At 39.5% G+C, this 20,418-nt stretch overlaps 1 protein-coding gene across 1 annotated transcript; it reads left to right on the top strand.

The window, feature by feature from the left end:
- The first annotated feature begins 16,945 nt into the window (after positions 1–16,945).
- Positions 16,946–17,467, top strand: LOC122055091. The gene has a single exon (XM_042616482.1). It carries the CDS (start codon positions 16,946–16,948, stop codon positions 17,465–17,467), a length of 522 nt encoding a protein of 173 aa, XP_042472416.1.
- The last annotated feature ends 2,951 nt before the right edge of the window (positions 17,468–20,418 follow it).

The raw sequence follows: 20,418 nt of genomic DNA on the forward strand, positions 1-20,418 counted from the left end.
ATGTCATCTGCTTTTCCATCCGCCAATTGATCTTTTTAATGCCATATTTTCAGTATTGTATTCTCTACATATTTGATACTTAGTCCATTTAAAGACCATTTAAGAAACTTGAACGTCCAGACCGTAGAGAGGGCTAGTATTTCTTGTCTTTGGTGATAATTATTGGATGCACTGTATCAGATATCTTTTTCATATTTGATGTGCCGTTCACAGACGTTTAGACCTATAGCATATTCATGCAGACGGTTTTGATATTCCGTCCAATCTCCGTGGCTGAATCATGCCCGATTCAGGGGGCATCCAAAAGTGAGTCAGTCGTGGATAGAGTTGTGCACGAGGAGTTAGATAGCATATCATCTTCCTTCATGCAAAGTCGATAAATTGCAGGTATATTTCATTATTTTTTCAAAAAAGAAATTAGAATCATGTAATGCTTAAACTATTTGGTCAGGAAAATAAATTATTGCAAGGTGAATGGCGACTAGGAATGACTATGCTCCAGGAGATAGAGAATCTGTAGGCATCCAGGCCCATGTCATGCATCAACTTCGCATCTTCCTGCCAACAAGAAAAACCAAAATTTTATATGCCTACAGTTCACAGGATTGCATAATTGCCTAAAAAAAAGAACAGAATTAGATACTTGTTTTCCACCAATGTGCATAGTCATTCATAAAAAAGAGCAGAATGAAATTGTTATCACTTGTCTTTAATGATCAACTAATGCTCTTCACTCTTCAATCCTTACTAAAATGATTAAGATATTCTAAAGTTAGATTTCAGCCTGATGAAGAATGTTCTTTGTGACTATACAATAGTGCAAGCAGAGCAATTAAATGTGCTAGTTGTTGTAAGATTTTTACTAAAAATGTGTGATAATACATATAGTTTGTCGGGAGTAGATTTATTTGGTGAAATCACTCATTTTACAATTTAACAATATTTAGGAAGTGCATTTCTCGGTGCTCTAGCAATATGTTTAGGCAAACTTATGGAATTAATTTCTATTTTTTTATCTAACAGAAGTGTTAAGTAATTATCTTTACAACCTTTTATTCTTGGACTTTCGTTTACAAAAGTATTTATCCTCTGTTGATGGTAATTTTCTTAGCAGATGAACTATCCAATCTGGCTAACCGGTCATTGTGCATACCTAGTCTTAGCGTTCATCTTTATTGTTAAATTAATAATAAAAGATTCAGTTTAAGTCTAGTCAATCAGTGTCAGTTTCAGGATTGTGGATACTATTTTTGTGCCATCATCAGACAATCTAATTCAAGTTTATGATTGCTTCCAGGGTCATTTTGATGACGTTGAAAGAGCACCTATCTTGCCATCTAAACCCCCTAAGGAGACCAAAGAGATGGTAATTTTCTTGTTCTGTCTAAATTTGGCAACATTAAGATATATAAATTGAACACTTCTAAGTGGGAACAATGTCATAATGGACTTTTTAACAGGATGAAAATAAGAGTAACAAGGGTCTTGTCGAGATATATGAGGTTCGCTGCTTCATTCATGCAAATCATTTTTATTAATCAGCTAATGTGTGATACATAGACTATGCTCACTTCTCTCTCTCTCTCTCCTTTTTTTTTGTAATTTAGGAAGAATATGCGCAGAAGACGGGTCTAGCTCCAGCTCTTCTTTCTGCTTCTGATAAACTTAAGATTGAGGTATTTTACTTGTCCACTTATTTACTATTCCTATGTGGTAAATTTTGTCATAAAAATTCAAACTGAACCCTGGCAATTAGTAGCTATTTTTACCAAAATTATCTGCATTTTTTTTCAATTTCTAATTTCAGCTGCTGGTAGGATAGTAATCATAGTTTAGTGATTGATGGCTGATGAGAATGAGAATTTGTATGTCTTAGGTGTCAGTTTATAAGTCTTTATCGACTCATTTTCTTTAAGCTCCTTACAACTGTTGTATTCTCACTATTGAGAAATTATATTGAAACCTCTCAAGCTCTTTGGGTTTTCCCTCCTTTCTGTTTGTTTGCCTGGGAAGCTTTCTCAGAAGATTATATTATCGATAGATGTCTTTCTTACTGATGCATATAATGACTTTACTTTATAGCCAAAAAAAACTGACATTGGGATATCTGCAATCTGAATTTGTTAATAATACAGATCCACTAGATCTATGGTATTGATCTGCGATAACATCTGGCTGCTTGTGTAGCTTCTCAGCTTTTCTCATACACTTTTTCTTTTATGCCTGCAGGCAACAATGCTATTCAAAAAGATTTCCTTAAAGTTGGATGCGCTGTCTCACTTCCATTTTGCTCCAAAGTCGGTTAGCAATAAAGCTTATCAAGTGTTTAATTCTTTTAGTATTTATTTCTTGATTGACCATAAGTTATGATGTAGGTTATTGAGGACATGTCTATACAAGTCAATGTACCTGCTCTAGCAATGGAAGAGGTAAAAATATCTTTTGGAGTTGTCTTTTAGTTTATGGTAAAAACAGTTTCGAGTTACTGAAATACAATGGTTTTGCAGGTTGCTCCATTGGCCGTCTCAGATGCGACTATGCTTGCCCCTGAGGAGATTTTTCATGGAAAAGGAAACATCAAAGAAGAGGCAGAGTTAACAAAAGAAGAGAGGAAAAGGAGACGGACCAACCAGAAAAGAAGATTTAGAAGATTGAAAGGTATCCTTTATTCGCTTATATTTATGGTTCTGCTTATTTTCATGCTTGTCTACAATTTGTGCATAATGGTCAAAAAAATTAGTGGCGAACTTGTGACAGACATGATCCACCACTTAGCATTACATAGTTCTTGTGCACAGGATTGCATAATTTCATTCTGCTCTTTTTAGGTGTCCTCAAGAGTATTGGGAAGAATGCCGACAAGCTAAAAAAATGAAGAGGCTAACAAATTAAGGAGCACTAGGAGCTGCAATCCCTCCTCTTCACCGACATCTAAGTAGAAAATCTTGTGTTATATTGTTCTACCTTTGTTTTAATAGTGTTATCATTTTGTTGGTTGCTTATGAAATTTTGTTGGTTGCTTATGAAATTTCTTCAGAATGTTATAGATATTATTTTTGAATGTTAGAAAATTGTATATTAAATTTTATTTTGAAATTTAGTATTTTGAATGATTTATAATATTAGAAAATTGTGTATTAATTTTTTTTATTTTTTTTCTAAAAAAGACAACGGGTTTTCACCGTTGTCGTAGATAGTTTAAAACTGTTGTTGAAGACCCTGTTATTAAAGGTAGACGCTCAAAGACAACGGTGAAAAACTGTTGTCTTTGAAGGAAAAGACAACAGTTTTTCACCGTTGTAAAAATGTTGTCTTTGCCTTCAAAGACAACGGTTAAAAATTATTGTCTTTGGGCACCCCTTTTAACAACACGGCCTTTAACAACAATTCAAAATGGGCTACGACAACGGTGAAAAACCATTGTTGTTAGGCTTTTTTCTTGTAGTGACGGTTGTCACAGCCCTACCCACTCGGTCTCACCATCGTGTGTGAGACGACTGACTGGCAGTAGGGGTGACCAGGACATGTCATTGGCATCATATGCATTGATGCATTTATTGCTTGTGTTTGCTGCACTTATTTGCTACATATTTAGCGGATGCATATGTTTGACATGCATACAGGATTTATGATAATCTCGGTCTGACGACCTTGTTATCCCTATACCCAGGTCCTGGTTAGTACAGATACTCCTGCTCCTTATAGTTTTGCATTTTTCATATGATATATATATCCAGGAGACTGTACGCATATTTATTATTAGTTGTTATTTCTTACTATGCATGTCAGTAGTTACCCGCAAGGAGTTGACTCACCCCGTTGATATTACTATTTCAGGTTGAGGATGTCCGGAGATCTCCAGTCGCTAGTCCCCCTGCAGATCGCAAGGATGTTTGTTTGGTCTTTTGTTTTTTTTCCTTATTATACTATCTAGACTGTGTTTTAGACTTGTTCTGGTTTTAGCACTTAGATCTTGTATGATCCTTTATTATCGTTGGATTTTATTTGGATATGTTCTGCTACGTGTCTGCCTGGACGGTAGAAGAGGTGAGTTGATTTTATTTGCGTCGTTATGATTTGAGTTTTATGGGTGTAGTTGAGTAGGATATAAGATTTGAGTTTTATGGGTGTAGTTGAGTAGGATATTTGAGATGATTTCCTTATCGTTGTTTTAGTGGATTGTGATACTAAACTACATGGTATGTTATTATAATTTATTGTTATTGTTCCGGTCGTGTTGGCCGAGGTATATGTGGCCCTGAGGGCATTGTAGAAAGTTTCATATTGTCACCCGTACAGGGGAGATATTGCTGAAATTTCTTTTGGCAAGGACTCCCTCGGGCATGACACAGTGCTCATCTGTATTGCATCTTCCTTTATTATAAAGATCAGGATTTCGTACTTAGTTGTGCCCCTTATCATGTCTAGCATAAAATTGAATTATTGTCAAATATACTAGTTTACTTTGTTATTACTGTCTGTGTTGTATTCATTGAATCTTGGGAAAAAATATATCATTAGTGACAAATTTCTCCCGTCGCTAACCCTTATATTCATTGAATTTTGTCAGTGGGGTTTTTTTTTAAAATAAATAGTTAGCGATGAATTCTGATATATTCGTCTCTAACAACTGGTTGTAGCAACGAATTATTATATATTCGTCGTTAAAATCAGTAAATTTTAGCGCCGAATTACTCATACGTCGTTGCTAACATTTACTATTTAGCGACGAATCAAACTAAATATGTCGCTAACCATATGTAGTTTAGCGGCGATTAAGCCAATCTTAGCGATAAAAATATGATTTGCGACACGCTTATAGCGACTATGTTAGCGACGAATATTTATCATCATGAATTGTTGTTAGCGATTAAAACACATGTGTGAGCGATGAAATAATTCATCGCTAAATTATGTTTTTCCTGTAGTGGCTCCAACATGCTGGAATTACACAACAATATTTCCCAATCTTGCAAGAATGTGCAACGAAGGTGCTTTTATGTTAACTAGTGTGCTCTATATCTTGGTTGCCATTCAAGCTTAGCAACACCTATTTATATGCTATCATTGTTTCCTTGGGCAATTAAAGCTACCTCAAATGCAAAGTCCATTGAAAGTCATTTACATGGCATGTCAGCAATTGCATTGGAGGGTAATGTATAGTGCATGTTTTATATAGACTTGCTCCAAATAAAAACACGTGGTCTTTTGAATTTTCTCTATAACATGCATGCCTATTTTCCTTACTTATCTTTTCTTAGGAGATGATAATGCAACTGATTATATATGTTACAATCTTGAAATTTGGCCTGATTAAACATCAATTACGTTTCATTTCTTTTAAGTTCGAAGTTTTTTCTTCTCTTTAGTTTACATACACAAAGTCTGACATTTTGTTTTCATTTTCACCGAGTTTGTTAAGGATCCCAAAAATACATTTCATGGTTACTCTACTTATATTTTGTTGTTGTAACATATTAGAAGTGAGTATTTATTCATGTAAATAGATAAGTTGCAATCTCTTTCGCCTTCTTTGTGTCAGCATTCTGATATAATTACCCATGTAATAAGTATCCTAAATAATACTAAATGTTGTCTCCCAAAACATTTTATGATTTTCTATGTCTTTATATCAAATTCACCACACAAGTGTTGCTTCTTAAAAGAGAGCTAAAACATATAGCATACCTTTGTTTTTCATTTCATGATTCTGTATCTAATGGTTGGTAGGAAGTTAGTTTGTTTCAGTGTTCTAAATTCATAGTATATTTTTTTATATTAATTAAATGAATTAAGAAAACGTTTGCCATGTTTTTGTATTTATGATTGTTATTTCTCGATCAATGTATATTATCCCTTCCAAATTATGGAGAATGTATATTTTTTTCATGTTATTTCTCGATTAATAGGTTGTTGATCTCCTGGTGCCTTATCAAAGGGGTGGAAAGATTAGACTTTTTGATGGAGTTGGTGTGGGGAAGACTGGATTTATTATGGAACTGATGATCAACAATGTGTTAGTGCAAGACGCACTAGAATCAAACCTGAGTTTTGATGTTGTTAAAGGTTCAAGTTAAGTCTTGTTATGATCTAACAAGTTAACTGAGTGTGCATGATATTTACTCAACCAAGAAAAACCTAGTTGGAGGCTAGGCAAGAGAAATCTTAGCAGATCGTGGAACCCAGGTGCAAATCCAAGCAGGTTAAGGGGACCCAATGCTTGGTGGTATGATCAAGAGGTCTGGAGGGTCGAAGATCGAAGGAAAAGTCCTGAGGAGCCGATCAAGGCTGAGTGAAAAGTCGAAACTAGATCTGGAGGATCAAAGTTTGGCAGGTGGGTTGAGGTAAATAAACTGGAGGAGCGACTGTGAGGTCGAGTTCCAGAAGGGAACAACCCTAGGTCGCTGATCCAACTGAAGAAACCGGAAAGGTTTCCAAGTTGAGATCAAGAATAGTTCTACTGTTCTTTTATTACTCATTCATTATTACGTTGTGTGCTAACATCTATGTTGCAGGAAGTTTTTGTTTTAACACTGTGCTGCAGGTCAGACTGGATCGGTCGACCGAACCTCCAGTACTCTTATAAATTAAGGCTCGAAGTCAGAGGCAGTAGAGAATTTTCTAATCAATTCTGGTGCTCTTCTGCAAGCTACTCATGCCTACGATTTCAGCAAGCAACTTCATTCGTGCCGACCAAGCTTTGTCTTTCAAATCTTATTGTCGGTATACTTATTTTATATTGCACTTAATTTACTTAAGATAGTAGGTGTGTTACTATCTTAACATTCTTGTATCTATACGATTCGCTTCTTTCCGACGATTTTGGAAAGAAGGATTTTAGTGCTTTGCCCATCGGTGCAGTCAAGGACTGCGGGCCTTCAAGTAGGAGTCGAGCTAGACTCCGAACGAAGTAAAATACTTTGTCTAATTTTTATTTCTGCTGCACGACTTTGATTTGATAGAAAAGAATAATTTTAAAAAGCACGATATTCCCCCCCCCCCCCCCCCCCCCTCTATCGCTCCAAACGATCTATCACAATGTTGGAAAAAGTTGACATGGAAGAATCAGCAAGTGAGAAAGAGGAGTCCAATGAAATCCTACAAGTTGAAGATTGTGATGAGACTTGGGTTGACAATAATTAAGTGCAATCCTACATGGCATAAACCACCATCACAAGTTTCTAGTCTTTTGGCCATTGTTCATTAGTTGCAAATAGAGTTTATTTATTTATTTGTATTTGGATAAATTTTATTTGAATATGAGACATGTTTCTTCTTTTATGATTGTAATTCTTCTATAAGTAACATTTTGAATGACATTAATGTGGAGAATATTCTTTCTTTTGTGATTATCATTCTTTATTATATATTTATATTGAAATATGATATATTAGTATTAAAAGACAATAGTTTAAAAAACAATGGTTTAAAATTATTGTTGTTTTCTATCACCCTCAAAGACAACGGTTAAAAACCGTTGTCGTAGCCCCAAAAATCGTTGTAACTGATAGTGTTATTAAAAGTGCTCTAAACAACAACGGTTTTAAACCGTTGTCTTTTCATTCAAAGATAACAGTTTTAAATCGTTGCAAAATTGTTGTCGTTTCATTAAAAGACAACGGTTTTAAATCGTTGTTGTAGCCCGCACTTTTGACAACATAGTCAGTTACAACGGTTTTAAGGGCCTATGATAACGGATAAAATCCGTTGTCTTTTAACATTTTTGTTGTAGTGTAAAGAGAGTTTTTGTCATTTTACCTAATAGATAAGACTCGCATACCTCATATGATTCAAAATCAAATGAGTCCAAAATTTCATCCTTATAGAGTTTAGATATGTGTTTTTCATTTATATGGCTCAAACGACAATGAAAAGATACTTTTAATTTAAATTATTAGATTTTAACCATTTTATATTTATATTATAAACTGAGTATTCAAGGTCTAAAACATAGAGCTCATTTATTAATTGTGAACTAGAATAGAACATGTTATTTAAATAAATAGAATAACATTTGTTCTTTATTGTAAATAAAAAACCTTTCTCGTACAACAAGAAATAGAAATAATGTTTCTAGTTAAAGCAGACACATAATAACACTCTTAAGTTCTAAAATAAGCCCAGTAGATAAAGATAAAAAAATATGATCCTATAGCTATAGCAGCAATTCTTGCTCCATTGCCAAATCGTAGATCCACTTCTCCCTTATTCGATGATCTACTCTTTCTTAGATCCTGTACATTAGTACAAATATGAGAAGCACACCCGGTATCTAATACTATAATGAAGAAATAAATAAATTGACTTCTATAACATAAATACCTAAGAAAAAATTTTCACTTTCTTTTTTCTTCTTCAATTCCTCTAGGTATACTTTGAAGTTACTCTTCCAATGTTTGGTCCAATCACCATGGAAATAGATTCCTTCCTTGGTCACCCCTCAATTGGGGTTTAATATAGAAGACTTTGGCTTTCCTTTGGTTTGAGTCTTACCCTTACCTTTAGGCTTGCATTTTCCTTTACCCCTTTGCACTATCAATATGGTATTGGGCTTTATCTTATTAAGATTTTGTTCAGCTATTCTCAACATGCTTAATAACTCAGGCAAAGATTTGTCAATTTTATTTATGTTATAATTCATGATAAATTAACTATAATTTTCAGACAATGATTGTAGAACTAAGTCAGTGGTCAACTGTTGGCCCAGTGCAAAACCCAACCTATCTAGGGTCTCAATGTATCCAATCATCTTAAGAACATGAGTTCCTACCGGGCTTCATTCTGTTATCTTGCATTGAAATAAGGCCTTTGATACCTCAAACCTCTCATGCCTTGCCTGTTCATGATAAAGTTACTTTAAATGTTCAACCATACTATAAGCATACATGTTCTCATATTACTTCTGAATCTCAGAGTTCATAATGGCAAGCATAAGACATGATACGTTCAAAGTATCATCTTGATGCCTTTTATAAGCATCCTTATCAGCACGAGAGACATTAGAAGTGGGTAGTTAATGAATAGGTTGCTCTAGGACATATAGTTTCCTTTCTTATTTAAGTACAATCCTTAAATTTTTATACCAATCCAGAAAATTAGCTTCATTGAGCTTGTGATTCTCAAGGATAGATTGTAGTGATAGAGTATGTGTCATATTTGCAGATATGATAATCTATAATAATAATGAGTGAAGAAATATGTATCATAAAATATATTCACTTAATTAAGTCTATAATTAAATGATTCTTCTACTAAATTATAAGGTTGGGTAAGAGCAAGTCATGGATGTATGCAAATATAGTGTACCCACAATACTAGCCCCAAACTCAATAGAGATTAGGAGTAAGTCATGGATATGGGCAAACACATTTTACCCATACTACTAGCCTCAAACTCAATAGAGATAACCTTTTAGTGGGTCAAGATCTATATTTTATTTTATCTTGAGTTAGCTTTGGCTAATCGTCTAAAACTTGGCTATTTAATTAGGAAACATTTACCAATTGCATCAAATACAACTCTTGGATAATCAAGTGAATAATATAATTTATTCTCATCTAATGGTATATTTCTTAACTTTATGTATTTAAGTTCTCAATCTTATTGAGATAACCTAGTTAAGTCACACTTAATGTTTGATAAGTTGGATATCATAATTATCCTATCATATTCTACCAAGATAAATTGAAACACTTTACTTTATCAAACATGTCTACAATTGATCAAGGTAATAATGAGTATCAAACTTTAGTAGACATCCTAAATTGACTTAATTTTAAAATACCAATATAACATGCATCACATACATTTGTACTAATTTTAAGCATGGCATAAGCATCTTAAGCATGACATATATCAACATACATAACATAAGCATAAAAAACATGACATGGTTTATGGCCCATCTAATATGAATTCCTCAAGCCAATGAGAGAATCAAAAGGTCAACCTAAGGAAATTGCATCTTCTCCAAGTGTTTACTCAGTTGACATATGTTATTGGTCTCTTCTCCTAAAGCATAACCCTTCAATCTCATACTATACTAGCACTATTCTAAATTATACATTACACAACTAGAAGAAATCTCGAGATACATTAGAAGGGAGTTAGATAAGAAGAGAATTTTTACAACTTGAGTTTAAGATAAAAGACACGACATGCAGGTCATATTTAATATTACAACTACTATACATATACAATCCAATCATAATGGTAAAAGAGTTATGACCATACAACATGTCATACATCATATGCATTTTATCCTTATAACATTATTTTATTATGATTCTAATTAATAATTTATGTTGAAAAACCATGCAAGGTTCTAGGGGTAGCACCTCTAGCGGGGTCCAAGGGGCAGTGCCCCTGACAAGGTCCAAGGTGGCAAGAGGTAGTGCCCCTGCGGGGGATCAAGAGTTGAGCCCCCAAAAGATAAACAATTTCCTTAACTTGTTATGTGAGTTGCTGTTATATTTTCCTTTGATATTAATAATTGAATTTCATAAACTGTTCATAACAGATTGATCCATTATTGTAATCAAATCATAATTTTAATTATTAATAAAATGATTAATATCTCACAGTCTATTCATAATAGATTATCGTAAAGATATCAATCATCATAAAACCACCATTGTTTGATTAGTCGAATAAAACTAGATTATAGCGTTCATATTATCGAATTAACATGGAACTGTAATCACTACTATTTGATACTAGATTAATCAAAAACCACACATAAATCATTCCTCTAATCATAATAAACATGTTCATCTATATCAGATATAAAAATAAACATAAAAGTGATTTAATCAATTTCGCAAGTGGCTCTAATACCACTGTTAGGTTCTGAAGCATAATCAAACATTAAAAAGCAGCGGAAAAAGGAACCCGCTAGAAATCCATGCAAATTCTTATTAAACATTTGTTAGAAAAGGTTCCTTTTAATGCATGGATCCTTTACGAATCTGGAGAGTCAATCCAAACTTAGCATGATCAACACATTCGTGCTTCTATGGTATCCACACAAGCACATAGTCGTCGCCCGTCTTATGAACACAATTAGAGTCTCTCACTACCACCCATCTCACGAGCACATACGCACACCCATGTCGTAGTGCTAGCTATTATATATAAGTTGAGATCAAATCCTAACTTTTAGGGTTGACATGATCTTGCACGATCTTATCTAATAATATTGTGTTTCATGACCTACTCAATTTTCGATTCTTATCTAATAAGACATTTTCTTTTATTTTGTTTTATCCATATATAAAATATAACGTGGGTATTAAAATCGTAGGATTTAATTTAGTTATTGATAAAAGGTTTCATATTACTCATCTTATGATTGACTCTCAGGATTGACATTAATATTGACTTGAATGTCAGAGTGACTATGCCAAGACATCCCTTGGCTTCCATTCTAACCCTCCTTCTCTCTCTCTCTCTCTCTCTCTCTCTCTCTCTCTTTTTCTCTTTTACAGGACTGGTAACCACCCTTGATGGCTCCCTCCTCATCTTGGTGATCGGTGACCTTATCAACACATAAACAGTTCACCTGTGGCTCATCCTTCGATAATTTCAAATAGGAACGCTACCTGTTGGAATGCCACCATTTGCTTGTGGATAGACAATGATACAGTGAAGAGAAGTGGGGGCTACGTGCGAGAAAAGGGCATTTTGGAGTTTTTACAATTCCTCCTTTTGAGGGTTTGGAGGTCGAAGGGGTTTCTCTCTAGGCTTCGCTCTCTTGCAAGAGGACGTCACCGCCGTAAGGACCTCACATGTGCCACCTCCCCTGCTGCATTCATCATTTCTTCTCTCTCTCTCTCTCTCTCTCTCTCTCTCTCCCCACAGTTCGCCCAATCATTGATCGTCGACACAGCTACTGTGCTTCAGTCTAGCAGATGCAGCCGGCTCAATGGTGGCGCACCTCCAGCGGCCGACGTCGCCCTCCAACACTGCCTCCAATGACCACCGCCACACAACGCACATCGGTTCACTAGCTAAGGTTTCCCCACCATATCTCCCCTCTCCGTTCCAACATTGCCTCCGTCACCCCGCAGCGCATGTCGCTTCACCGGCCAACACTGCCCTACCACATTTCCTCTCTCCATGCTAATGCCGACTCTGTCACCCCACAACGCATTCTGCCGCCTCACTGGCCAATGTTGTCGCGCCACCTCCCCTCTCACCCGTCACTTCGCCGCATCCAGCGACCATCGCCTCTTGATCCACCACCTCCAGCGTAGAGCCGCCACTCTCTAGGACGCCGCCTCCAACGCCCCCCTTTGGGATGCCACTTCTAGTGAACATCACCCTTCTCCAATTAGCCGTCAAGCCCTATTCATTGCATCTGACCTCAGAGAAAGCTGCCACTATGTTCCAGCCTTTGCGCCAATCCAACATTAGAGTCGTTCGGCCTTTGCATCATTGTGTTGTGTTTTGGCCTTTGAACAATTTTTGTATTTCGGCCTACATGCCGATGTCATATTTCGGCCTACGTATCGCTATTGTATTCCGACCTGTGTGTCGCAGCCATATTCCAGCCTACATGCTGCTGATGTATTCCATCTCCATGTCATCATCTCCATATCCATGCCACATCTAGCTTCGTACCATCGTCTCCGAATCCATGCCTCATCTAACTCTGTGTCGTCATCTCTGACTCCACGCTATCATCTTCGATTCCTTGCCACTTTCGGCCAGCTCTTGCAGGCCTGGTATGTTTTACATCCAGTCATTTCATTACAATACTATTTATTTTCTTCATTTCTATCACCAGATGCTGACTTAAATGTTGGAGAGCCAGACCAGGGCAGCCCTTGGTCTGGTTTCTAACAACCTTACAAGCACCATTGACTGAAGACTTTTGGACACCTTCGCTCTAACTTTTTTTGAGGGGATCCAATGACTCAGTCAACATAGAACACAGCTCATGACCCCTCCTTCCTCCGGGTCATGGAAACTTGGTCAACATTCCAGCCAGATCACCTGACAGTCCACCCTTCTCAGTTTTTGAACAAGATCTAATTTGGCGTCGTCTATAGGAATCTTTCTGCCTGATCTTGAACGTGAAGATGGATGATTCCGAAAAACTCTCTGCTATCACCATGACCTCAGAAGATATCGACGAACATATGGCTTCCATAGTGCAGAAGGGAAAAAAATGGGATTGCTTAGGCATTATTTTCGATCGGTCGAGGCATTCAAAGCTTACGGGTCAAGACCCTTATTCTCCGTATCCTCAAGTGGTACAGACACTGGATTCTTATTATATTATATTCTCCCACCTCACTCCATGGGTATTCAGAAGTCAAGGGATTGAGTCAGATCCTCAACCGGTGAGCAGGTTAGATTTTCTATTATATTTTCTCGTTCGGCCATAGTATTGTTGGACCACAGCGGGGCCGGTAAGAGGGCGCAGTGTCTATTAAAAAAAAAATAAAAACCTTTCTCTGTTTTTCCAACTCAAATCAGTAGCAATATTACAATTATAATAAACTGAAATGAACAACTATTTAGTAATAAAAGAGGCAAACAGATTTGACTTGGTTACAACCTAGGTGGTTGTTAATCCAAGATGGTTGCAAAGCTCTACTAGAAATATCTCATTCATGTAGGCGGAGAAGCCTCTTACACTCTTTGAAAAGCTCAGAAAATCTCTAGGAAATTATTACAGTAGTTGTTCTACATTTCCTAGGTCTAGGGGTCTTTTTATAGCCCCTGGGAAATCTCATCCGAAGCTTGAGGGCGCCTCCAAAGAGCTTGGAAGGCGCCTCCAGCGAGGCAGCAGCAGATAAAGGTTTATCCGCTGCTAACGACCACTTTGGCCAGGTCGAGGGCGCCCTCCATAGGCATGGAGGGCGCCTTCCATGCTTATGGAGGGCACCCTCTGTCTGAAGATGGTGGAGGCGCTGGCATGCCTCGGAGGCGTCGGCACGCCTCGGAGGCGCCTTCAACCTCTGTTAAGAGCGCCTCCAACAAGCTTAATAACATTAAAACAACCACGGGGCTCAACAAGTATCTGTTATAACTCCTCGATTAGAGAGTAAGGGTCTAGCTCCATGATCAGATACTAGGGCCTTAGATCTTCAATCAGACACTAGGGACACAACTCCCTGATCAGAGATTAGGAGCACAGCTCCCCGATTAGATACTAGGGGTACAACTCCCCTATCAGATACTAGGGGCATAACTTCTCGATAAGATACTAGGGGCACAGTTCCCCGATCAGAGATTAGTGGTACAGCTTCCCGATCAAAATCTAGGGGTCTCACTATCCGATTACTAGCTAGGGGTCACACTCTCCGATCAGGGACTAGGGGCTCAGCTTCACGATCAAGTGTGCTATGAGCTCTGCTCCCTCATATTGCTACGAGTTTCGCATCCACTGTCATCAGGGCTCCACCTCCCCTGTTAGGGGTCAAACTATCACCACCGGTATTAGACCGGAGGATCACCACCGGTCTCATACAGGAGTATCACCACTGGTCTTGGACCAGAGTATCTCTATCGGTATATCTTCTTCAGGTCTCAACCTCCCCCGTTCGGGGTCGAGCTATCTCCATTGGTCTTGGACCATAGTATCATCACTAGTCTTGAACCAGTGTCCCACAGGCTCCACTCCCACTCAGCTCACGGGCTCCGCTCTTGTTCACTTTCGATCCCACGGGCTCTGCTCCCTCTTGGCTCATGGGTCCTGCTCCCATTCACTTTCGATCTCACAAGCTCCGCTCCAGCTTGGCTCATGGGCTCCACTCCCGCTCGGCTCATGGGTTCCGCTCCCGTTTACTTTTGATCTCACGGACTCCGCACCCTCTTAGCTCACAGCCCCCGCTCCCGCCCGACATTATATTGGTTGCTTACTCAGTCGCTCTCTTGGCACCCATTTGGCACTACTCGGTCGTTCGCTTGACATCGCTTGGCCACTTGCTCGGCATTCTCTTGTTCACCCGGTCAACATTCTCTCATCTGCCCGCTAGGTGCTACCCGCCCGTCCCCTTGGCATCCGCTCAACACTACTTGGTCATTCGCTTAGCATCGCTAGGCTACCCACTCTGCATTCTCTCAAAGGCCATGTCAGCATTCTCTTGGCCACTCGCTCGGCACTGCCCGCTCATCCGTTTGGCTTCCGCTCGGCACCACTCAGTCGCTCGCTTTGCACCGCTCGACCACCTATTCGATATTCTCTTGGTCGCTCGATCGACATTCTCTCAATCATCTGCTCAGCATCGGCTTGGTAATTTGCTCGGCATCCTCTCCACATCCGTTCAGTCACTTGCTTAGCATCCACTCAGTCACTCACTCGGCATTCGATCGATTGCCACCTCAACATCCGCTCGATCGCTTGCTCAGCCTTCTATTCATTGCTTAGCCCGACACTCCGCTCATCGCTTAGCCTGGCACTCCATTCACCGCTTAGCCTGACACTCCGTTCATTGCTCAACTCAGCACTCCACTCGCTGCTCAGTTGGCCTCGCCTTATCACTATGTCATCACTCACTTGCCGCTCAGTTGCTAGCTTCATTCATCGCCCCATGGGCACACACCTCACTCACTACTTTGCTTGACACTCGCTTCGCATGTGCCCTAACAACCTCTTGGTCGAGTCCCAGACTCTCGTCCTAAAGCGACTATAAGTGTGCACGGCTCATGCGTACAACGACCTCTCACTCGGGTCCCAAACTCTCGCCCCAGCATGAATTATAAGCATGCACAGCTCACACGCCCAATGAACTCCTAGTCGGGTCCCAGACTCTCACCCAAGTGCGAGTTATAAGCAAGCAACGCTCTCGTGTCCAATGACCATCTGGTCGAGTTCCAAAATCTCATCCTAGTGATGAGTTATAAGCGTGCTTGGCTCACGCGCCTCCCAGACTCTCATCCCAGCGTGAGTTATAAGCGAGCAGGGCTCTCGCGCCCAACGACTTTCTTGTCGGGTGCCAGACTCTCATCCCAATGCGAGTTATAAACGAATAGGCCTCTTGCGTCCAACGACCATCCAGTTGGGTCCCAGACTCTCATCCCAACGATGAGTTATTAGCGTGTATGACTCTCTCCCCGGAGTGAGTTATAAACGTGCACGGCTCAAGTCCACGAATAGCCGGCTAGGTTTCCTCCCTGGTCGAGTACTCCCCTCAATCATCACTTCGCTCAACACCCATCATAACAACGGCTTCACTCGGCATTTCTCTCAATCGTTGTCCTACCAGGCACTCGTCTCACTTGCCACTCTACCCAATACTTGTGTTACTCGTCGCTCTGCTCAGCACTCACCTCGCTCGCCACTCTGTCGGCACTCGTTTCACTCATCACTCGCTTGACAATCGCTTCACTAATCGCTTTGTCGGCACTTGCCTCACTCGCCACTCTGTTGGCACTCGCTTCGCTCGTCGTTCTATCGACACTCACTTTACTCATTGCCCACTCGGTATCCACTCGGTCACCTGCTCGGCATCTACTTGGTCATTCGCTCAGCATCATTTTTTGTCGATTGCTTAGTACTATTTTCTACCATTAGCTCGGCAACAGTTTATGCCGCTTGCTCGACAGCGCCATAGCTACTCGCTTGATGTTATAGTATAGACTACACGATCTAACTTTATAGTCGAGAGTGATTCAACTTTACGATGGACTATCTAGTCAGTCGAACTCGCGCCTACTTCGACTAGACTTGAAGGAGAAACTTGTGATATGGTGAAAAGAAGTGGGGACTACGTGGGAGAAAAGGCATTTTGGAGTTGTTATTATTCTTCCTCCTGAGGGTTTGGAGGCCGAAGGGGTTCTCTCTAGCCTTCGCTCTCTTGCAAGAGGGCATCACTGCTGCAGGGATCTCACACGCGCCACCTCCCTGCTACAAGCATTGTCTCCTCTCTCTCTCCCCCTTGTGTCCAGGTCACCTCCAGCGACCACTGGTTTCGCAGCCAGCCCCACACCTCCAATGACTGCCGCCCTCACCTCCAGTGACAGACGTCGCCCTCTAACACCGCCTCCAGTGACTGCCGCCAAGCACGCGACATTGCCTCCCAATGCCGACACCGTCTCCTTCGCACCACAACGCACGTCGCTTCACCAGCCAGGGTTGCCCTGCTGCATCTCCCCTCTCCATGCCGACACCACCTCCGTCACCTCACAGCGCATACCGCTTCACCGCCAGCGCTGCCCTGTCGCATCTCCCCTCTCCACATCGACGCTGACTCCGTCGCCTTGTAGCGCAGCCGCCGCCTCACCGGCCAACGCACACCACCGCCTCACCGGCCAGCGCACGCCACTGCCTCACGGGCCAGCGCACGCCACCACCTCACGGGCTAGCACTTTCGTGTCGCATCCCCTCTCACTCGCTCCTTCGAGGCATCCAATCGTCATCACCTCTCGATATGTCGCCTCAGGCGTAACGCTAGCGCTCTCTGGGATGCCGCTTCTAGTGCCCCCCCTCCCCCGCCCTTTGAGATGCAGCTTCTAGTGATCGTCTGCCTTCTCTAACCTGTCGCTGAGCCCTATCCATTGCATCTGACCTCAGAGCAAGCCGCCATTGTGTTATGGCCTTCACGTCGATCTGGCCTTCGAGTCATTCGGCCTTTGCGCCGTTGTGTTGTGTTCCGATTTTTGAGTCGTTGTTGTATTTCGGCCTGAGTGACGATGTCATATTTCTGCCTGCGTGCTGCTGTTGTATTCCGGCCTATGTGCCACTGTCATATTTCAACCTGCATGTCGCTGTTGTCTCCTAGCTCCATGTCGCCGACTCCGGATCCATGCCGCATCCAGCTCCATGCCATCATCTCTGGCTCCGCGTCGTCGCCTTCGGATCCATGCCACATCCAACTCCGTGTAGTCATCTCCAGCTCAGTGCCATCGCCTCTGATTCCATGCCACTTCTAGCTCGTTCTTGCAGGCTTGATATGCTTTACATTCAATTATGTCATTACAGTACTATTTATTTTTTTCATTTCTTTCACCAGAGGCTGACTTGATCATCGGATGGTCATACCAAGGTAGCCCCCGGTCTGATTTCTAATATAACCTTACAGGCACCATTGACAGAAGATTTTTGGATACCTTTGGTATTTCTCCTTTTTTCAGGTCCAATGACTCAATCAACATAAAACCTAGGTCATCACCCCTTCTCCCTCCAAGTCACGAAGACTTGATCAATATTTCAATCATATCATCCAACGATCCACCTTTCTCAGCTTCGGAACGGGATGAGCAACAAATGGAAGAAACATTAAAAGCTTAAGACAGTATTTTTATACTTTATATTTTCAGGTTGCTTTAGCTGACGTTTGCCATGTCATTAGGGCAGTCGATTCCGGTTTTTGTTCACGGTGAGCTTCAGACATTTGTTCTGAAGATGTCAAATCAATGTAAGGAAGACTTAGCTGAGAAGTTTACGGTATCGTCCACATACATCCACAAAAAAGGCGGGAATTTGCATCACTTCAACTGCCCCACAACACAGACAGCAAAACGTGACTTATCATGCAGAAAAGTTGCAGCAGTCGAACTGCTCCACAACAGAGGAACTATATATATATATAGTTTTATTAAATATTTACAAGGACAATTGCTTCCAATAACTTGACTAGTTCTTCACTGCTAGAGAAGGCATGATCAGCAGATGAATATTATGGATGGGTCGCAGCAACACTCATCGAGCAGGCAGCAACAGCACAAGGCAGCAAGGCTGCAAACCAACACAGTCACGAATAATAAACAGCATCGAAGTTCATTAAATGAAAATCGAATAGGAAAGAGGGGGAGACGCAGACCATCCTTCGAGAAAGCCAAGCTCTCTTCTTGGTGGTGGTGGAGCAGCATATTGTGGTGGAGCCATCACAGGTGGTCCTTGGTAATATCCTTTCAGAGAAAGAAAAACTATATATATCAGAATTCACTCGTAGTGAATCTTAATATGTATCTGTAACTGAGTAGTGTTTACTATCTAGGTGAGTATTGCTTTAACTCAAGGAATAAGGATAGGGAGTTGGATGAGACATACATACCTTGAGCTGGATAAGGATAAGCATACTTTGGGTCACTCATGGCAGAGAAGTGGGAGAGGCTTTAGGAGAACTACAAGAGAGAAACACAGGAATTAAGGAGAGTGAAGAGTGGTGGAGACGGAGTGGATTGATTTATAGGGAAGGCAGGTTCACTTTGAGTTTATGGACTAAGAGATCAAGAACCTTTGAGAAGCTACTAAGGATAAGATTCTAAGCCACTTTGTTAATTAGCCCTTTTTTTTAATTGAAAAAGTTGTATGTGTTTTGATTATTTGCCGTAAAGTAGAGAAAAATCTCCAATCATAATTTGAATTTTGCATACAATTCCCACTCATAAAAAATTTTATTTCCACTCTCTGCATGCAAAGTTTTATTTGCTTCAACTCTCTCATGCAAATATTGTGACCTAATTGTCCCTCAAATTTTTTAGGTACAAAAGGTCCAAAGTTGAGTATAATTCCTCTTAAATTCAGCACTTTACATTAGAATCGAGTATATTTTCTATTAAATTAAGCATATTTTTTTCATGTTTTAATATAATTCCTCCTAAATTCAGCATCATGTAAAAAGAAAATCTAATATATTTTCTATCCAATTAAGTATCATTTAAAGAAAATCTAGTATATATTTCTATCCAATTGAGTATCATTTAAAGAAAATCTAGTATATTCGAGTATATTTTCTATTAAAATTGCCTTTCATATTTTTTTTAGGTATAAATAGTCTAAAAATGAGTATAATTCCTATTAAATTCAGCATTTTAAACTAGAATCGAGTATATTTTCTATTAAATTGAGTACAACGTTTTTCCTGTTTAATATAATTCATCCTAAATTCAATACCATTTGAAAAAAAATCTAGTATATTTTTCATCCAATTGAGTATCATTTAAAGAAAATCTAATATATTTTCCATCCAATTGAGTACCATTTAAAGAAAATCTAGTATATTTTCCATCCAATTGAGGTGGAAAAAGAATCGTACTCAATTTGATAGAAAATATACTATATTCTAGTTTAATGTACTAAATTTAAGAGGATTTATATTCATTTTTAGACTTTTTATACTTAAAATATCAGAGGCAATTAGGTAAATATATTAGATTAGAGAGTGAAAATAAAAAAAAAATTTCCAATGGGGAGTGCATGTAAAGTTGTATTTATCAATGGGGACTGCATGCAAATTTACCCTTTGATTTCCAAGTTGTGACCTGTTAATCAATTAAAAAATAGTTAATTAATTGATATGATGTAATTAATTGATCTCAAATTAATTAGGAGTGTATCCTAACCCCGGGTTAAGTTTTTTAAGCGGTTAATAGATATTTAATAAATATTTAAGGTTCGAATTCCAACTCTAACTTATTATAGAAAATTTTCTCCAGAATAAATTTAAGAATATTGGTTGTTTG

Source organism: Zingiber officinale, chromosome 3B, assembly GCF_018446385.1.
Source record: "Zingiber officinale cultivar Zhangliang chromosome 3B, Zo_v1.1, whole genome shotgun sequence".
Classification (NCBI taxonomy): domain Eukaryota; kingdom Viridiplantae; phylum Streptophyta; class Magnoliopsida; order Zingiberales; family Zingiberaceae; genus Zingiber; species Zingiber officinale.

Bases quoted from the DNA above. Each gene is read 5' to 3' on its own strand.
- LOC122055091 (XM_042616482.1), top strand. From the start codon at position 16,946: ATGACTGCCGCCCTCACCTCCAGTGACAGACGTCGCCCTCTAACACCG.